The sequence below is a fragment of the Orcinus orca genome, chromosome 8, assembly GCF_937001465.1.
Source record: "Orcinus orca chromosome 8, mOrcOrc1.1, whole genome shotgun sequence".
Lineage (NCBI taxonomy): Eukaryota > Metazoa > Chordata > Mammalia > Artiodactyla > Delphinidae > Orcinus > Orcinus orca.
This window is the reverse complement of record NC_064566.1, coordinates 75,771,090-75,791,898: the sequence shown is the minus strand read 5'-3', so window position 1 is coordinate 75,791,898 and position 20,809 is coordinate 75,771,090. Positions and strand designations below refer to the sequence as shown.

The window sequence follows — 20,809 nt, the reverse complement described above, 5'->3', positions numbered from 1 at the left end:
AGAAATTATTAATATTGCTAATAATAACAATGATGCTCAAATAAGTTCTAGAGATCTAATATATAGCATAGTGATTGTAATTAATAAAACTGTAATATATACTTGAAAGTTGTTAAGAATGTAGATTTTAAATGTTCTCACTACAAAAAAGAAATAGCAGTTATATGATGTGATGGAGGTATTAGCTATATTTTTGCAATAAATCTGTGTACATATTTGCAATATACAAGTGTATCAAATCAACTGTTGTACACCTTAAACTTATACAATGCTATATCTCAATTATATTTCAATAAAGCTGGAAAAATTTAAAAAAAACCCAAAGATATTCAATGAAATTTATAATTTATTTTGAAATCAATAAACATAATCAAATTTTAATTTAAAAAGCATTCCCTTTAAACTTTCCTGTCCCTCACTTTCCATTATCTAATAATAAAGGCAATCATGACAATAGAGAAATGGGTATAATATATTAAATTAGTGCAATACTGGTTAAAAGCAATATTGAAAAGCACAAATGACCAGCAAGACACTACTTGAGATCAGGATAGAAAGGGGAATTTCACAAATAAAAATATTTTAATGAAAATGTTAACTCTTTTCTAGATTTGTAGAAATTCCACAGTTGTGAGTGGGATGCCATGGTTTGTATTAATTGGAGGATCATATAGCAAATCAGAGTAAAATAAGAGAAAATTCAAAGTCTCTGAATCATGCAGTCCATCGTGTTAATTTTGATGAGTTTTACACCATCTTAATATTGTTAGTGGTTAACAAATTAAGCCTATTGTGTCAAAGCTTACCTGAATATGATGAGACCCTGATTTGGGAGCTAGCGGTTCCATCCCCTCCTTCACTGCATGCTCGAACTTCAATAATATAGACTCCAGCATCAGGGAGTGGGACTACTGCTTGAGGTTTCTGTGTTTCAATAATTTGACTGTTGCTGTGACCCTCTTGCCTATAAAATACCTGGGAACAATATCAGATGTTTAAACGTTTGATATTCAATCAAGGATTTCAAATGTTTATTGACTGCCTTCTGTATGTCACATTCTGAGCTAGATACAGGGAGCTTACAGCTTAGACAGATATGTAAGTAAATGCAATGTATGTGTTATATGCAGCTATGGAATATACATAAGGGACTATGGGAATACAAAAGAGAGAGTTTAATTCTGTCTGGTGGTTTAAGGAAGGTTTTTAGGAGAAGGTGATGCTGAGTTAAGTATTTAAAGATAAGTAGAGTTCAGTTGGAAAAGGCAGGAAAAAAAGTCTACAAAGAGATAAGAGAAGATTAAAAATACATCTAAGCAATAAGAAAGCAATAGCATTAGAAGACATTTGGAAATAGTGAGAAATTGAGGCTAGAGAAGTAGGTAGTGAGGGGGCAGATCATTGAAAGTCTGTTATTCCTGATTCTTGAAATGAATAGCATTCTGAGGGAGTACTCAAATCTGTCATCTTCAAATCATTTGAAAGGAGTAATCAGAAAATTTGTTAAATACATCAATAATAAATCCTTAACAATGTAGAAGATAGCTGAAAGCTTAAAATTATATTGAGTATTTTTATTTTTACTTTTGTGTTTGCCTTTTGGTAAATTGGCATTTGGATATATTGGGTAGCCAAGTTGTTTTTTGACATCTGTCCATGGTACTAGAATTGAACATGTATTCATGGCAAACAGAGTTTTATAACTACAGATTAGGACACAGAATTGTCCTGTGTTTACAGGTCAGAAAATTAATGTCATAGAGATTATATGATTTATACAAGATCATATGGCTAGCTGTAGAAGGAATTGCATTGGAAGATTAGTATTCAGATGATCAGTTCAGAGGTGTTTCACTGTATTATACTGTTTCTACTCATTTGCCCCCAATAAACTTTGTGTGTGTGTGTGTGTGTGTGTGTGTGTGTGTGTGTGTGTATAATGGTCAAGTAGCAGCAGTTAAGATTTTAAATGCATTTGTTTCATTGTTTTAGTGCTTTTATCATAATTGTGAGTATTATGATTGCTTTGCATAATGGAGAGAACAGTGGCTTTGCAGTCTCACAGATCTGGATTCAAAACAATCTCCTACAGAACAAAACAAAAAACAATCTCCTACACATTCCTGTCTGAGCAAATTTGAGCAAGTTACTAACCTTTCTAAATCTGAAGTGCCTGTACAGTATAGTAGAGATAATAACACCTATTTCATGGTTTTGTTAGGAAAATGCATGTAAAATGCCTAGCACAGGACCTGGTAAGCTTAATAAGAGAAAGCGACTTTTTCTGTTGCTATTATTGTTCATTGTCAATGGTCAGTATTTCATTTGCATCATAAAAGATGAACTTCCTTGGGAGACTAGACAAAAATTTATAATACTTTTTGTTTATTAAAAATGTGTTTTGGGCTTCCCTGGTGGCGCAGTGGTTGAGAGTCTGCCTGCCCACGCAGGGGACACGGGTTCGTGCCCCGGTCTGGGAGGATCCCACGTGCAGCGGAGCGGCTGGGCCCGTGAGCCATGGCCGCTGGGCCTGCGCGTCCGGAGCCTGTGCTCCTCAATGGGAGAGGCTGCGGCGGTGAGAGGCCCGTACCGCAAAAAAAATTTAAAAAAAAGTGTTTTGAACTTGAACTAACCTACATACAAGAAAAAAATACTTTAGAAAAGTAATATTTTCATATATTGAAGCGTGCCTGTACTCGATCCTCCTTTCTGCATTCTGGTAAAGTATGCTGCCTCCATTTACTTTCTCTTTCATGAATTCAAATTTACTTCGGAGTCTTGGGAGAGAAGTAAATTCTCTGTAAAAGTATAAAATATGTGCAATAATTCTATCTACTGAAATTCTTATAGGGAAGGATGCCATAGGTTTAACATAGTTGGGAAGTGGCAAGAGCAACATCAAATATTTTACTGGGTATCTCATGTGAGTTAGGCACAGTGCTATATACTGGAGATTCATCAGAGAATAAGACTATATGGTCCCCTCATGGCACTTACAGTGTAACAGTGGAGACAGATAAACAGTGCAATTGAGTGTGCTGTGTTCTGCAGTAGGAAACATATTTGATGCTATAGCCACGTACAGAGTGGTACAGATTTGGGAATCAGAAACATTTCTAGGAGGATGCCTATAGCACGTTCTTTTGGCTTTAAAAAATGAAAATTGTATCAGAATTTATGCCTCTCATTTTGACTGTAGCAGCATACTGAATTAGAATTCTGTTCATCCACATGAGGTAATTAGGAAGCAAATTTATGGCAACAAAAAAGTATGTAAATTGGTGAGGATTGGCAGGGGAGTGACTATTTTAGAGGACGTTGTTATTATGGTTCAATAAATTACAATTCTTATGACAAAGAAAAATGCAGTCAATAATGCATATCTAATGTGGCTGTAAAATCCAGAGTTGAAGAAAAATGTGTGGATCAGTTGAGATTTGGGAACAAAGGTAAAGGCAGGAAAATATCAGTTAATGGTAGCAAAAGAAGTTTGAGATTAAATGTGGCTTTAAACAATACATCCAGAGAGATGTAGTGCTATGAGTCAATAAGTAGGTATACTAAGTGAAAAGATACATTAAATTAATGGTTAGTCTTGCGTGATTTAGAGAATCTTTGCTCATTTTAAAGTACTGATTTAGAAGACATGACTCGAATGAGAAATATGAGAAGGTTAAGGAGTTATCAAGACATGTCAGAAATAGTTATTGACAGTAAGAAGACCAGGGAGTACTTTTAGAATTTGGATATTTATAGATTGGAAGTTGCAATGATGGCTATCTCTAGGCATAAAGAAAATTGTCTATTGTCAAGACTATTCTCAAATTCTACTTAAAAAACTTAGCCAAAGAGATGATCCTAAACAAAAATTTAGTGCAGTCCTGTTATTCTCAAAGGCATGATCTAGAAATGGCTAGTTTACATGTCTGATAGTAACAATAATGGTGTGAGTGTGCCTAAAAATATAGCAGAATAAATTTTTGCTAGTTTCACCCACAAGTGTCATTAGAAGGATGGATCCTATTAAATGGAAGGGCTATTCACTTGCTTAGCATCTTGGGTACAATTGTTCTTCACAAAAGTGGGTGAGGGATCTAAAACCCCAGTGGCAATGGGTGGGTGAGGAGGAATCAGCAAGATAGTAGAATCTAGGTGAAAATAAGGTGGGAGGCTCAAGTACCAGTGAGAAGCCACAAGCTGTAGGGTGACTCCAAGGACTTTTAAGAACAGGAGTTCCTATGGCAATTTTCAGATGTTTGTTTGTATGCTGTGCCTTTCACTCTATCTCCCACTGACATTTCCATAAAGTCTTCCTTGTATATGTATATACTTGACATTATACAAGCCATTTCTGTTTTAATCTTTAAAAAATATTTTATGATGAAAACATATAAGCATAATCAAATATAGAAATTATGGTATAAACCATTATATATGAGTCTTTTTAACTTGTAGAGATCACAGGAAAGAGGCAGAGTCCCATATTTGGAGTAAATATAAGATAAAGTAACAGCTGTAAGATACAAGAAATCAAGGAGACCAGAATGGCCACAGACCTTAGGCTCCCTGAGAAGCTGGAGAAATATAGGGATGGACTTCAAAGTTCCACAGGCTGTGGAATACAATTTCAGTTCAAGTGTACCTATATCTCAGGAGTCTGGCAGGCCCTAATTGATATCTAAATGGAATAAACAAACAAAAATTTCTGTCTATATTGATGGATCATATAATAACTAGTAAGCTTTGAGCCTGATTTCCCCCATATTCTCCCTAGCTCTATAAATATCAGAAAGTAGAGGTGAAGGAGAAGATGTATGGTGAAGAGGTTGTATATCCAGGAAAGGATATTTCTAGATATAGACAGAAAAAATGAGACCCTGTTTTCTTGATATGTAGCCTGAAGCCCTTATCCTGAATTCCCTCTGAGTGCTTTTGTCTTCTGAATGGACAGAAGTCTGTCTTGGTGGGGAAGGGGATATTTGCACAAGGGAAAGCATAGCCCCTGGATATTTAGCATTTATTTTCTCTTTCACTTAAGTTTAAGTCTGTATAAGGAGAATAAGGTGGGGATAAGATGGCTGTTTTACTTTATAATCTTGGTAAGTTTCTTTCACAGTACAAAGAAAAAAATTCTCCATTCTCAAGATCATTAAGGAGAATTATGGCTAAATATACTTTAGTTTTGTTATTGGCATTTCTTTGGAAGTGGTAGTAACAGACATAACATGTGCCAAAATTAGTAAGGATTCTAGATTCAGATCCCAAGCTAGTGGAGTCATAAAAACAAAGTTTACTTCATTTAAAAATACTTATTTGGGAAAAATAAGTTAAATTAGGAAATTTCTTTGAAGTTGTTGTTCCATTTTCCTGATTATATATATATATATATATATATATATATATATAATATGCAGCTAATCTGAATTGGGAAATGTAAAATGAAGTCAAATATTAAAATGACCTGAAGAAGTGATGAATATGCTAAATAAACTCCCAAATTTGACTCATATTTTTAGGTGGGAAGCTATTTTGTTTGAGTGGAAATAATTTGTAGCCATGTCTACAAATGACAATTATTTTCCAGCATTTTTCTTGTTCTTCATGCTTCTATTCCTCTTGCTTGTTAATAGAAGCTGTGATATCTTAAAAGTATTACTTTTAAATCTGGACTTCTTAAACAAAATCCCAAGAAGTCCAAGTTCTCTTGGACAGTCTCAAAGAGCAGTGAGAAATTTCAGTACTAGCTAATTCTATTTATCTGAATAGATTCAATTTTAATGTGTTTCCTGTGACACTGTCATATATGGTTCAATTCTATTGTTCTTTCACTATAATCTTGGTCACTTTTGAAGTTCCTGATAAGATGTTGTGGTAGGGAGACCTTCTTTTTCTCTTAACACCTTTGAACCAAATTTCCTTTGTTATTGTATCTTTCTCTGGTAATAAGGACAAGTCCTTATGTATGTTGCTGACACCTCAATCTGTGGAATCAAGTAAAGAAGTAAGATTCATGCTTCCTTAGAAAATGGGTTGGTCTAATTCCAAGCTCTGCTGTTTTATCTTATTATCTTATGTTTTTTTTTGTGGTTTATTTTTTTGAGAATAAATTGCATCCAGTATATAATATCTTAACTATAAAAAAGAATAGTTTAATGGATTATTTATGGATCAAGCCTATGGAACAAATCCATTTTTCTCCATATTTATCACAATCCAATCATTTTCACAATCTGGAAAATTTCTAGATGAGGACTTTTTCTTAATTCATCCATCTTAAACTGGACTTGATATAAAACATGGAATATACAATCCCTGCACTTTAAACCTCAGGCATTAACTCCTAGTTTCCAGCTTCAAATTTACATACCATGTATATTTCTAGTGATCTCTTTTGATTTTACAAGCAAAGTAACTTGGCCAGGACAAAAAGTAAAAATAAATTTACTTTCCTTTTGATATTGCAATTAATTGTGGAAGTTCTCTCTTGCCCTGATTAGCAGGAAATCCTCTACTGCAAATTTTCCAAGAATCTCAAGAGGCAAACTTAGTCTTAATACAGCAAGCTTACCTCAAATTACCTCATGGAAAGAGAAAAGATTAGTGTGTTGACATGTCCCTAATTTTGTTAATTTTTTTGTGACAGCCATACACAATTACATTTAAGAAGATGGGGCTCTTAAGAGTGGTGCCACTCTTGGTCTGGCAGTAGTTTTTTGGGTATGTAGTAGGAATCAAAGTCTTCTCCCTCTGAGTACCATACTAGCCTCTCCATATTTGTGTGAACCTCCCTCCAGATGGTACAGCTCTTTCACTACATGCAGATCCTTGCCTAAGGCTGTAGTAGTTCTCCTCCAACTCATGCTCAGAAAAGGGGGCTCCAAGCTTGTGTCCTCTGGGTTCCATCTCTTTAGTAAATATTCACAGCTACTGTTCCTAATCATATTCCTTTCCATTATGCCTGTGTCAATAGGAGCTTTCATGCTTAGTCACCTGCCCTGTGAAAACCAGACCTTCCCAGGAGAATCCAGGCTCTATGTTAAGCCTCAATCATCAGTCTGAAGTCCCCTTTCCCTCACAGGGCACTTTGTGTCATTCCTGCCAGTAGGTCTTTAACTGGGGATTAGCCCATACATCAGAAGTTCTAATAAGGTTTAGTTACAAAAGAACAGGCTTTGAGGTCTCACTCCATTTGTTATCAGCAGAGTCCTTTCTTAGGAACTAGATTTTCCTTCTCAGGGACATAAGGAGGTGAGACCATTTCAAGGAAATAAAAGAAAAAAATCCTCTGTCAACATGTACCTACTTGTCATTATTTATACAACTAAGATGGACCATGTTAGTGATTACCTCCTCCACAACAATGTATTCCAGGTGACTTGTGCTGTCTTCATTGAGACAGAACTGGCAGGCAACTTTTAAAGATCAGTTTCTTCTGTTAAAATATTTGAAAATTCCACCTTACTAGGTGGAATTCTTCCAATAACAATAAGAAAGACAGTAGCTATTTTTCAATGAGCACTTCTTATATGCTAAGCATTTTACACAAATTATCTTACTTAATCCTTAAAATAATCTGTATAATATGTTATCATTATTTTTGCATTTTTTTGAAGTTAAAATGAAACTCAAGTTAAGCAACTAGCTCAAAGTTACAAAACTGGGATTTGAACTCAAGTCTGTCAGACTCAGAAGCCAGTTCTCTTTTCCCATTCCACCACAACACATGGGAAGGCCATGATAGGAAAAACACACAGCTGATAATACACACTTGTGAGTAATTGCATAAAATACCTCAAGTTGGGTCAAAAATTAATTTATTCATCCACTCTAGAAATGTTAGGGATAAAGAGATGAGTAAGACAGAGGCCTTGCTTTCAATCATATATAAACAGCGTGGGGAGACAGTCACATGTAAAGAGGTGAGCAATGACAGAAGTAGAAGTGGCAAATGCGAGCAACAAGGAGGGTCATCCCACCTGGGAGCCCTATGCCGAGGCTCATGTATTTTCCATGTGGTATGGTATTTCTTTTCTCACCTGAAAGGTGCCTGAAGCCAAATGGCTCTTCTAGGCAGTCATATGCTTTTATCTAGCTCTTTCTTGCGTCTATTTGCCTCTCCAGTTTGGGAGATTGCTTGCTAGAGTTCTAATGACATTAGATTAGTTCTCGGATGGTTCATCACCATTTCTGGCCAGACTGCTACCCTTAATCATTGAAGGGTATCTTTGCCTTAGAATACAAGTTGTGAGGATGAGGGGAAGGATGTGGAAAGAAGAGGACTAAGAGAAGGATACAGAAGATGGCACATCTGCCCTCCCCCCAAAGATCAAATTCAATACCCACGCGGATTAGGACAGATTTGAGTGTGAGTGTTTAATTGTGAGGATGTCTATGACCCATACCAATCATAGTCTGTAAGAATTGCTACAGTTTTTGCCTTAAGATATTCTTAATGGGAATTATCTAACTTAAAAATATATTCCATTTATAACTTTTTCAGTTTTTAGCTTCAGAATTTTAGCACTTTATATACAAAGTGCTGTGTTACCATCTCTGATAGTTGAACAGCCACCTAAATGATGCTTTTCAGTCAAATATGATCATTGAAATTTAAAAAAAATCTGCTATAAATAATATTCCACTAATGAATCAGTATGAGTTTAAGACAATAAATAGAATCTGATGTTATTGAAAAAGAATTTGAAATTCAGCCAATTCAATATATTGACCACATATTTTAAAATCAGAGACAAAGCTGTTTTTCAAAAACAAACTGCCTAAACATTTTTATATTTGCAGATCTCTTGCTAGCACATAGCAGGATGACCATATGTGAAATGTTGTATCTATTTTGGAGCTTGCTGTCTCTCTCCATGGTCTCTTTCCTATCCCCTGTGCTGACGCTAGCATTTTTTTCTTCTTGTGTTTCTTTGCTAATGGAAAGTCTTTATACTCAAACTATGTGGTCCAGTCTTTTCCATCTGCCAGGACAGTTTGTCTTTGGGAAGAGAATGCCAAGACTCTCTAAGTTCTGCTTGTCCTGACACTGTTTCATGAGCCATTTTTACCCTGTATTCAAATTGTTGTTGTCTTTCCTACCCATTCCCTTCTTGTGCCTTGTGTAGCTGAAACTGATTTTGATTTCCTTGGATTCCCCACTGCAGGAAGGCTCTTTCTAAGATACAGGTAGAAAAATGATTGAGAAAAAAATAGGTATGTTAATAGGTCTTTATACACCTTTTAAATTACACATCCTCACATTAGCAATTTTTTAGATGAGAGTCTATCCAAAGAGTAGAAAAACACTGACCTTGTAGCCCATGACTTCAGACTCGTTGGCTAATGGTCTGACAGGTTCCCAGTCCAGAGAAAGCTGAGAGCCTTGCTGCTCCCACCTGAGGTTGTTAGGTGCTTGACTGGGGGCTACAAAATAAAAAGCAAAAGTGAGTGGACGAAGAGTCTTAAATACATTTATTCACTTAAATCCTTGTATTTCAGTCTTTTCTTGTGTTCAGTCTTTTCTTGTGAGTACATCAGTCTTTTCTAGTTGACTGGCACCATAGGCTTCTTTCCAGCTAGAGTCAGATAAGGAAGGTTTTGCTCCAGGAGTGTCATTTTAATAGCTACTCTGCTGAGTTTTTGAACCTGAATCCTTTTATCTCCCTTCTGTGTCAAAATCGCTTAGCCTTGTTTCACAGGAAGATAACCCTTATCTACTATGAATACAAAATTTTCTGAGCTAGTTTTGGAATTCAGATCTAAGCATGAAGCAAGACTATAAATCAAAACTCCTCTTCAACTCTGCTTTTTATGTACCTCACATGGCTTTCAGAAATGTTAAAAGATGTTTCCCTTTTGTCTGAAACAAACAAAAAGCCCAGGTCACTTACGGGATTTCTTTGTGGTTGCACTCACTTCACTGCTAGGTGGCCCATATCCAGCTCCATTATAAGCTCTCACTGTGAAGTGATATAATGTATTTCCTTCTAATCCTGTCAGGATGACAGATGACTCATTCCCCCTAGTTTTGATGGTTTCTGCTGCATCTTCTTGTTCCATGTCTTTCCTATAGCCAATCTGTCAACATGAAAGATTAATTTTAAAGTTTCTCCTGTGCTTATGATTGTTGATTTTTTTTTTCCCTTTGGATGTTTCTCAAACCCATCCCTGGGAAATCACTCCTGTATCATCCAATTAACAGGTTCTACTAATGAGGCTAAAATCACTATCTTGGCCACTGCATGATTTGCAGCTGTGTAAACTGCAGCAACTTAGCAAAGCAATGAAAGGTGCTACCTTTTAACCTGGTAGTATGAAGAATCATTCAAAGAAATTGAAGAAGTTCTTTTCTCATAGGTCATCAGAACCAGTTCCCATTCAAAGCCATGGGGCTTTTAATGAATTATTTGAGAAAGAGGCATGAGAAATATTTCCTCCTGGGCCCCACACAAAGGTGAATCACACAGCTGGATGGATTTAACAGAGGAGAGGCGACAGAACACTCATGATAATTTGGAATGGTTTAAATGCAGAGAAATGGCTTTGCTAGGATATGGGAGGGCGGCAGAAGGGAACAGCTCTTTGTCAAAGTACAATTTGTACATTGAGGTGATCTTCCCTGGTTATGAGCTCTTGGTGGCTGGTCTCATACAGATCTTGATCCCTTTATGAGATTCAATAATTATCTCTGTGTACCTAAAGCTTAACCTTATTCGGACCCTGGAATTTAACCATGCATAAAGGCACAAGAGAGTAGTTTTTTTTCCCCCTACCTATTTACTGCGGTAAAAATAATGGAAGAGTGATTCTTCTTTCTCCAATTAATTGCTGTGGTGAAAGAAGTGGACTGCTGCAAACATTTCATCATCCTTCAAGGGCTTTTTCTACTCTGCAGGCTAGAAAACCAAGCATCACATTTTCCAGATTCTGGCTTACCTAAGGTTGATGCTACAAAATTTGGGCAGTGAGGAGTTTGTTTGGAACTTGAGATATTCTGGAGCATGCCTAGTACCAGTACTTGCATGGTACTAGCATACTAGTACCAGTACCTTGGGGCCGTAGGAAGTCACTGTAGGCTCCTACCTCTCAGGAAAAAAACATTTGAGTCACTGTACCATATTAAAATGCATCTACCAGCCTAGATGATGGCTAAAGACAAAGGGTGTAAGAAATGGGTAGAGGGGGAAGAAAGTTACAAATTATAACTGCAGCCTTATGAAATGAAGACTGTAAGAGCCATATTTTCTTCCTTATACTGTTTTATATCTAAATATTAAATAACCTGGGTCCCTTCCTTTCTTGTGATAGAGTGTTGTGGGTAGACAAATTTCTAATGTAGTTCATTACAGGAGATGGACAGACTGACTAATGGAAATTTCCTTGGCTTTCCCTTTTAGGGAGATTGTGGGTACATTTTCATTTGTTTAAGAGATATTTGCACAATGGAGCATTGTCATTGCCAGTTGTTGCTTTTGGGGAGTTGTTGAATGGGGAGAAGGATGTGTATGGATGTTGAGTAACCAAAGGGATATGGTACTTTAGCTTTCAGCATCCATTTCACCCTCATTCTAGTGTCTTCCTGGACTTAAGAGATGCAAAGATAAAAATCATACTTTCAAGACTCCCTTGCAGTTAGGGCTCTGAATATGTTTTAGGCTTAACCAGTCAGATGCCATGCCTGGTATTTGAAAGTAAAAATGAGATGGAGAGTGAATTTCTACAAATTCTGTTTCTTTTGCCTATGAGTTTAGTAATGGAGACATTATTTTTCCTTTCCCCTCCACCCCCTGACTGTGGCAGCAAAAATGAATGGCTTATTGTCTAACCATTAGCTTTATGGGAGTCAAGGAGCCAGGCACAAGACATCCATCTTATTGGTGCAAATTATAGCAAACATGGCAGGATTCTGGAACAGGCAGTAATAGCAGAGGCTTTCAGATCACAGAGGCTTCCTGAATGTGGTGCCATTTTGTTCATGGTGGCTTCCAAACCATGGTAGTGGAGTGTGGGACTAGGGCTGGAGACTTCCTGCTTTTAGAAGACATCAGTGTCTTCCTGGTGTCTTAGTCTTATTGACTAGCTTTAACAGTTACTTTTGAAAGATCACCCTGGAGTGTGGTAATTTAACTCAATAATTCTGTAAACCATTTAATACTTATAATAAAACACTTCTTACTTAAACTAGTTAGAGTAATTTAGTTCTTTGCAATTAAACACTGCCTGACACACCTACACAGATCTTGAATATGAATATATATATATATATAGTTAATAAGATAATCATAATCAAATTTCTATTTCTCATCCCTGTCTCTTCATAGATTTGACCTGGCATACAGCTGAGTGACTGAACTTCAGAAATTTGTTTGATTAAGCTGAAATGCTCTAACACTGCCTTCTGTACTATGTTTGCCCCATTAGTCCCAATTCCAAGAACTAACTTATCTTGCTTGGTCTTGAGCATACTTTTAACTGAAGAAATCTGTTATTTTCAAACTACAAAATTTGATGAGATGTTGTTGGATGAACAAATGTGTATCTTTCTCCTTCCCAGTGATATATCTGATTTCTAGGTCTCTGCTTCAATTTAGGCAATAATCTAGCCAATTTTCTTTAATTGGCTAGATTATTTTAAGTTAGTTAAATATAAATATTTGAGGGAGTTGAGTGTGATTAAATTCAGCAAATTACAGATTTTGATACAAACACAGATTTCAATACAAATTCTGGACTTCTAAATATTGAATTTTTTTTTAACATCTTTATTGGAAAATAATTGCTTTACAATGGTGTGTTAGTTTCTGCTGTATAACAAAATGATCAGCTATACATATACATATATCCCCATATCCTCTCCCTTTTGTATCTCCCTCCCACCCTCCCTATCCCACTTCTCTAGGTGGTCACAAAGCACCAAGCTGATCTCCTTGTGCTATGCAGCTGCTTCCCACTAGCTATCTATTTTACATTTGGTACTGTATATATGTCCATGCTACTCTCTCACTTCGTCCCCGCTTACCCTTCCCCCTCCCCGTATCCTCAAGTCCAGTCTCTATGTCTGCGTCTTTATTCCTGTCCTGCCCCTAGGTTCTTCAGAACCATTTTTTTTTTTTTTAGATTTCATATACATGTGTTAGTATACGGGGTGTGTTTTTCTCTTTCTGACTTACTTCACTCTGTATGACAGTCTCTATGTCCATCCACCTCACTACAAATAACTCATTTTTGTTTCTTTTTATGGCTAATATTCCATTGTATATATGTGCCACATCTTCTTTATCCATTCATCTGTCGATGGACACTTAGGTTAAATATTGAATGTTTAATTTTCTGATGAATCACCACAAAATTAAACATCCCAAGTAAAATATAAAATGTTTGGAAGTCACTGATTGTGAGAAAACACAAATACTAGCTGCATCAGGTAAAACCTGTGATAAATCTAAAAAATCCACACATTATTTCTCTTTCTGGCATATTGAAAAAAAGAGCTGGAGAAGTTATGACCTTCACAGTGAAATAATAATTTTATTTACTAAATTTTTTTTTGATGGAGGATAGGGTAAATCAGAAAAACAGAAAAATATTTGGAGTTTAACATCGTGCTTATTTAGTGATTCTTAACTTGGAATTGAGATAATATAGTATTCATAAGGCACACTGCACCTCTGAAAGTTGAAAGTTCCTCTTCATTCAATTTATTTCTTCATGATTCAATTCTATCCTGATGATAGATTTTATCAACCTATAAACTTTGAACTCTGTATGAGATCACTTGAAATGAGGTTAAAAACATTTAAAAAGATATAAATATCTGAAACTGGAAGAATAGATAACCTGCTATTTTATCGCCCTCACACAATTGGGGATTTTTTTGTGTTTATCCCTTCCTGTATTTTTATTACATATAGTTAATATAATTATGTAACTACTTTTCTTCTCTAACATTATAGTCACATATAAATATTTTCCCATTTTTTATATCAATACTAAAAGTCTATCATATGCCTTGTGTACCAAATATCATTTAACCACTTTTCTATTGTGGAACATTTGGGTAGCTTCCAACTTTTGCTCTCTTAATTAAAATGTTGCCATGAATATGTTCATGTACATTTTTTTCCACATATTGGAATAATTCCCCAGAATAGAATTCCAGACAGGTGATTATGGGGTCTAAGATTATTGAAATTTTTATGATTTTGACACAAAAATGCCACACTGGTTTTCAAATAGTTTGCACTAATTTTCACTTCCAACAAAAGTGTATGAATCTGAAAGATACGCCAAAATGTTGCAAGCTCTAGGCACATCATGGTTTTGGAGTCAGAAGGCCTAAATTTTAATCTTATTTTTGATATCTATAAGCTTCATATAATGGGACAAGTTACTTAACCACTGAATCTCTATAACCTTGTTTATAAAAACCTCAGTTTTATGAATAGTTTTAGACAGCTCCCTCATTGTCACCCAACTACTTGAACTATTTTGTTTCTTGATGGCTTAACATTTCTGATTTTTGTAATTTGTGTTTACTTTTTTGCTATCCTTCATATTGTTTTGTTTTTTGACTTTGTTCCTCCAAATTATGTAATATTAATAGTGGCAGGCAGGAAGCATGAATTCTGAGTCAGCTGATAACTTTAAGTTTGTAGATTTGAACCTAAATCTAGATGGTTTTTCTTAGTAGATAACTTATTTTTTTCCAAAGTTGATTCTCCATAATGATGATTTTAACTAAGCAGATAACATATTCAATTATCTGATGTGATGATTCTAAGATATCCATGTCATACACAGTCTGGTTCCCTTACATGAAATTACAGGATCTAAAATCCATGAATGCTGCTATATGGAGTCAGTGGTTGCTGGATGCGCTATGAACTTTCCCCTACTTCCCAGTCTTCATTCAGTCATATATATAATCACTGAAGAATTCTTACTAGTATTTTATATTCTCCTGTCTGATTTTTGTTACCTGTTAGATTTTAAAAACACAATTCTTAGCTCCTGTATTCACTTGTTTTTATAATTTAAATTGCACTCAGTGATCACTGCTCATTCAACAGTGTACTCCCTGAATTTAATAAAGACAGCTCTACTTTCTGATGTTATTTAATGTTGCAAAACAAAAATTTGATTTTTGCACCATTGAAAGTAATTTATTCTCTAGACTAGTAAGGCTAGAGTTTTTATTTTTTTAAGTTTTTCTTTTTTTAATTTATTTATTTTGGCTGTGTTGGGTATTTGTTGCTATGTGTGGGCTTTCTCTAGTTGTGGTGAACAGGGGCTATTCTTCGTTGCGATGCATGGGTTTCTCACTGTGGTGGCTTCTCTTTGTTGTCGAGCACGGGGTCTAGGTGTGTGGGCTTCAGTAGTGTGGTGTGCAGGCTCAGTGGTTGTGGCTCTTAGGCTCTAGAGTGCAGGCTCTGTAGTTGTGGTGCACAGGCTTAGTTGCTCTGTGGCATGTGGGATCTCTCCGGACCAGGGCTCGAGCCTATGTCCCCTGCATTGGCAGGTGGATTCCTAACCACTATGCAACCAGGGAAGCCAAAGGTTAGAGTTTTAAAAAATAATCAAAGTGCATATTGAAATGTAAATATTTTACCATACTTTGAGAACTTCAAAACTATTAATTTAATTACTTTTTCAAAAAATTGTTTTGAATATGTATTATTTACCATGCACTGTGCCTGTAGGCAACTGGGGTAATGGTGAGCCCAAAAAGACACTGCATAAGACTCATCAGGAAAAAAAGGGAGAAGACTCAAATCAATAGAATTAGAAATGAAAAAGGAGAAGTAACAACTGTCACTGCAGAAATACAAAGGATCATGAGAGACTACTACAAGCAACTATACGCCAATAAAATGGACAACCTGGAAGAAATGGACAAATTCTTAGAAGAGTACAAACTTCCAAGACTGAAGCAGGAAGAATTAGAAAATATGAACAGGACAATCGCAAGCACTGAAATTGAAACTGTGATTAAAAACCTTCCAACAAACAAAAGTGTAGGGACAGATGGCTTCACGGGTGAATTCTAAAAATCATTTAGAGAAGAGCTAACACCTTTCGTTCTCAAACTCTTCCAAAATATAGCAGAGGGAGGAACACTCCCAAATTCATTCTACAAGGCCACAATCAGCCTGATACCAAAACCAGACAAAGATGTAACAAAAAAAGAAAATTACAGGACAATGTCACTGATGAACATAGATGCAAAAATCCTCAACAAAATACTAGCAAACAGAATCCAACAACACATTCAAAAGATCATACACCATGATCAAGTGAGGTTTATCCCAGAAATGCAAGGATTCTTCAATATAAGCAAATCAATCAATGTGATGCACCATATTAACAAATTGAAGGATAAAAACCACATGATAATCTCAATAGAAGCAGAGAAAGCTTTTGACAAAATTCAAGACCCACTTATGATAAAAACTCTCCAGAAAGTGGGTATAGAAGGAACGTACCTCAACATAATAAAAGCCATATATGACAAACACACAGCTAACATCATTCTCAATCAATCATCTCAAAAGATGAAAGCATTTCCTCTAAGATCAGGAACAAGACAAGGGTGCCCACTCTCATCACTATTATTCAACCTAGTTTTGGAAGTTTTAGCCATGGCAATCAGAGAAGAGAAAGAAAAAAAAAAGAATACAAATTGGAAAAGAAGAAGTAAAACTGTCACTCTTTGCAGATGACATGGTACTCTACATAGAAAATCCTAAAGATGCCACCAGAAAACTACTAGAGCTAATCAATGAATTTGGTAAAGTAGCAGGATACAAAATTAATGCACAGAAAACTCTTGCATTCCTATACATCAATAATGAAAAATCAGAAAGGGAAATTAAAGAAACACTCCCAGTTTCCTTTACAACAAAAAGAGTAAAATACCTAGGAATAAACCTACCTTAGGAAGCAAAAGACCTGTATGCAGAAAACTATAAGACACTGATGAAAGAAATTAAAGATGATACAAACAGATGGAGAGATATACCATGTTCTTGGATTGGAAGAATCAACATTGTGAAAATGACTATACTACCCAAAGCAATCTGCGGATTCAATGCAATCCCTATCAAACTACCAATGACATTTTTCACAGAACTAGAAAAAGAAATTGTAAAATTTGTGTGGAACCAAAAAAACCCTGAATAGCCAGAGCAATCTTGAGAAAGAGAAATGGAGCTTGAGGAATCAGGCTCCTTGACTTCAGAATATACTACAAAGCTACAGTAATCAAGCGAGTATGGTACTGGCACAAAAACAGAAATATTGATCAATGGAACAAGATAGAAAGTCCAGAGATAAACTCAAACACATATGGTCACCTTATCTTTGATAAAGGAGGCAAGAATATATAATGGAGAAAAGACAGCCTCTTCATTAAGTGGTGCTGGGAAAATTGGATAGCTACATGTAAAAGAAAGAAATTAAACATTTCCTGACACCATACACAAAAATAAGCTCAAAATGGATTAAAAACCTAAATGTAAGGCTAGACACTATAAAACTCTTAGTGGAAAACATAGGTAGAACATTCTATGACATAAATCACAGCAAGATCATTTTTGACCCACCTCCTAGAATAATGGAAATAAAAACAAAAATAAACAAATGGGACCTAATGAAACTTAAAAGCTTTTGCACAGTAAAGGAAACCATAAACAAGACAAAAAGACAACCTTCAGAGTGTGAGAAAATATTTGCAAATGAAGCAACTGACAGAAGATTAATCTTCAAAATATACAAGCACTCATGCAGCTCAATATCAAAATAACAAAATACTCAATCTATAAATGGGTGGAAGACCTAAACAGACATTTCTCCAAAGAAGATATACAGATTGTCAACAAACACATGAAAAGTTGCTGAACATCACTAATTATTAGAGAAATGCAAATCAAAACCACAATAAGGCATCACCTCACACCAGTCAGAATGACCATCATCAAAAAATATAGAAACAATAAATGCTGGAGAGGGTGTGGAGAAAAGGGAACCCTCCTGTACTGTTAGTGGGAATGTAAATTGATACAGCCACTATGGTGAGCAGTATGGAGGTTCCTTAAAAAACTAAAAATAGAACTACCATATGACCCAACAATGCCACTCTTGGGCATATACCCTGCGGAAGCCATAATTCAAAAAGAGATATGTACCCCAATATTCACTGAAGCACTATTTACAATAGCCAGGACATGGAAGTAACCTAAGTGTCCATTTCCAGATGAATGGATAAAGAAGATGTGGCACATATATACAATGGAATATTACTCGGCCATAAGAAAAATGAAATTGAGTTATTTGTAGTGAGGTTGATGGACCTAGAGCCTGTCATACAGGGTGAAGTAAGTCAGAAAGAGAAAAACAAATACCGTATGCTAAAACATATATATGGAATCTAAAAAAAAAAAAGTCGTTCTGATGAACCTAGGGGCAGGACAGGAATAAAGATGCAGACATAGAGAATGGACTTGAGGACACAAGAGGTCAAGGGGAAGCTGGGACGAAGTGAGAGAGTAGCATTGACATATATACATTACCAAATGTAAAATGGATGGCTAGTGGGAAGCTGCTGCATAGCACAGGGAGATCAGCTTGATGCTTTTTGACAACCTAGAGGGGTGGGAGGAAGGCTCCAGAGGGAGGGGATATGGGTATATATATATACATATAGCTGATTCAGTTTGTTGTACAACAGAAACTAACACAACATTGTAAAGCAATTGTACTCCAATAAAGATTTCAAAAAAAATTTAAATAAAAACAATTTTTAAAAAATGTAAAAAACCCCACAAAGGTTACAGTTACATTAGAATAAAAATATTAAATAGGGATAAATCTAAGGAAAGATTTGCAAGGTCAGTAAAGACAAAGATCAAAGAAGGCTTAAAAAAAAGAGGGATATAATAATCATGGATTAGATTTAATATTGCAAGTGGATAATTCTACCAAAATTTTCCTCTGTACTCAGCTCTATTGAAAACAGACCCAAACTGCAAACAGGCCTAATGTCCATCAATGGAAGAATGATAAATAAATTGTGGGATACTCACAAATGAAATTTAGGAGAAAACACATAAAAATATGGATGAATATTACCAATATAATGTTGAGTGAAAAATACAAGACATAAAAAGCGCCATATGATTCCCAAAACTAGTAAAACCAATCAGAAGTCAGGATACTTGGTTTTCGTTTTTGTTTTTGGTGGGGGTGTGGGGTTCAGAATAAGGATAATGACTATAAGAGACACAAGGTGATTCTCTAGTTCTTAGAAATGTTTTGTTTCCTGACCTGGATTGTGGTTACACAGCTATGTTCACTTCGTGATAATTCACTGAGCTGTACATTTATGATTTGTGCACTTTTCTATATGTAGATTAAAAAAAGTCTTGCCTTTTGAAAATAAAGTCTCAGCCATTTGTAATTAGCAAATAGTCAATTAGTAATTGGCATTTTTATAATGCTAAGCTTGTCTTTTGCAAAACTTCCTTTTTGTGTGTGTTCAAACACCTTATAATATTTCTATATTTCTTAGTATAGTAAGCAAGACCATGTCTGTATCTAACTCTTCAACACTCATTGAATTAGGACCTCTATGCCACAAGTATGTTGTCAGGTACTTAAGATAAAAACCCAACCCTCGAAAGGAAGATTTTTTTGCAATTTGGTATTTCTCATATGGGTCATTCTAAGAGAATGTCAACAAAAATATTCCAAGTATTTGTAAAATTAAATGGGTTGATGTCTACATTTGTTATTTTATTTTTTGCGTGGATGCTTTCTGTGTACAAATGTGTATTATGTAACAGAGAGTGAGATTGTGGATGGACATGATGAGCTCAGGATGGCTGCGTTTAGGAGTAAAGAAAAAAACCCTGTTTAGAGGTCACACAGTAAATTACCATTTGTGTCAAAGAGTGAAAAAAATAGGAAGTACTTCTGAATATGATAAAAGATATCATCCATACATACCCTTTTTGTTCTTCATGTGGGTAAAACAATATATTCAGGCAAATATTTTAATATTCTTGAAAATAAAATGGTTTATAAAAGTTTTAGTAGAAGAAAATATGAAATGTGGTTTGGGTTAGGGAATTTTCTCCATGAAGCAATGTATTTAGAAGTAAATGAAACAGAAACACAGTATACACTGAGTTATTCATTACCTTCTAAAAGAATTCTACAGGTTGCCTTTCAATAGGACAGGGGAAGGAACAAGTTAAACAACTGTTACATCTTCAAGTTACTTCTATAATTTCCTTTTGATCTGCTGATTTTTTAAAATCATAAATAGTTTTAGTTAGCCTCCCAGTCTCTGAAAATAACCTAAGAAGGAAATCTAATGATAGAGACATGAAAGCTATTTGATTTTTCCAGAGTCCGCAGAATTTCAGAAAAGGGAGTGTAGAAGTATTTTCTTCTCACTGTTTAGTTTTTTATATTCTTAGTTTTATATAGTCATAACAAAAAGCCAAAGGAGAATCCGTACAACGGCGGCTGCCCACCATATGGAAAATAAAACAGCCTTTGTTTTAGCCTTTTGGGAACTGGTTTCATTTCAGCTTCTTTTCCCCCTTTAATTTATGTCTGAAATTCCATTTTACACACACACACACACACACACACACACACACACACTCACCCTTGCACCCTCTGCTATACCAATTAAATGCAATCTGCCTAGTATGAGTTATTGTCAAACAGCAGTGAGGACCATTTTTTTTTTTTTGTCTCCTGCTTTGACGATTAGAGTCAGCTCATAAAATAAAAACAACAATCT

General features: G+C 35.5%; 1 protein-coding gene across 1 annotated transcript in view; it reads right to left on the bottom strand.

The window, feature by feature from the left end:
* CNTN5 (contactin 5) overlaps positions 1–20,809 on the bottom strand; it is a 1,406,915-nt gene that overhangs the window by 6,174 nt on the left and 1,379,932 nt on the right. Inside the window, exons 22-24 of the mRNA XM_049713144.1 lie at positions 9,891–10,077; positions 9,311–9,423; positions 807–975 (exon numbers count right to left, since the gene is read on the bottom strand). Of these exons, the coding sequence (XP_049569101.1) occupies positions 807–975; positions 9,311–9,423; positions 9,891–10,077 (469 nt within the window). The remainder of the gene's footprint in view (positions 1–806; positions 976–9,310; positions 9,424–9,890; positions 10,078–20,809) is intronic.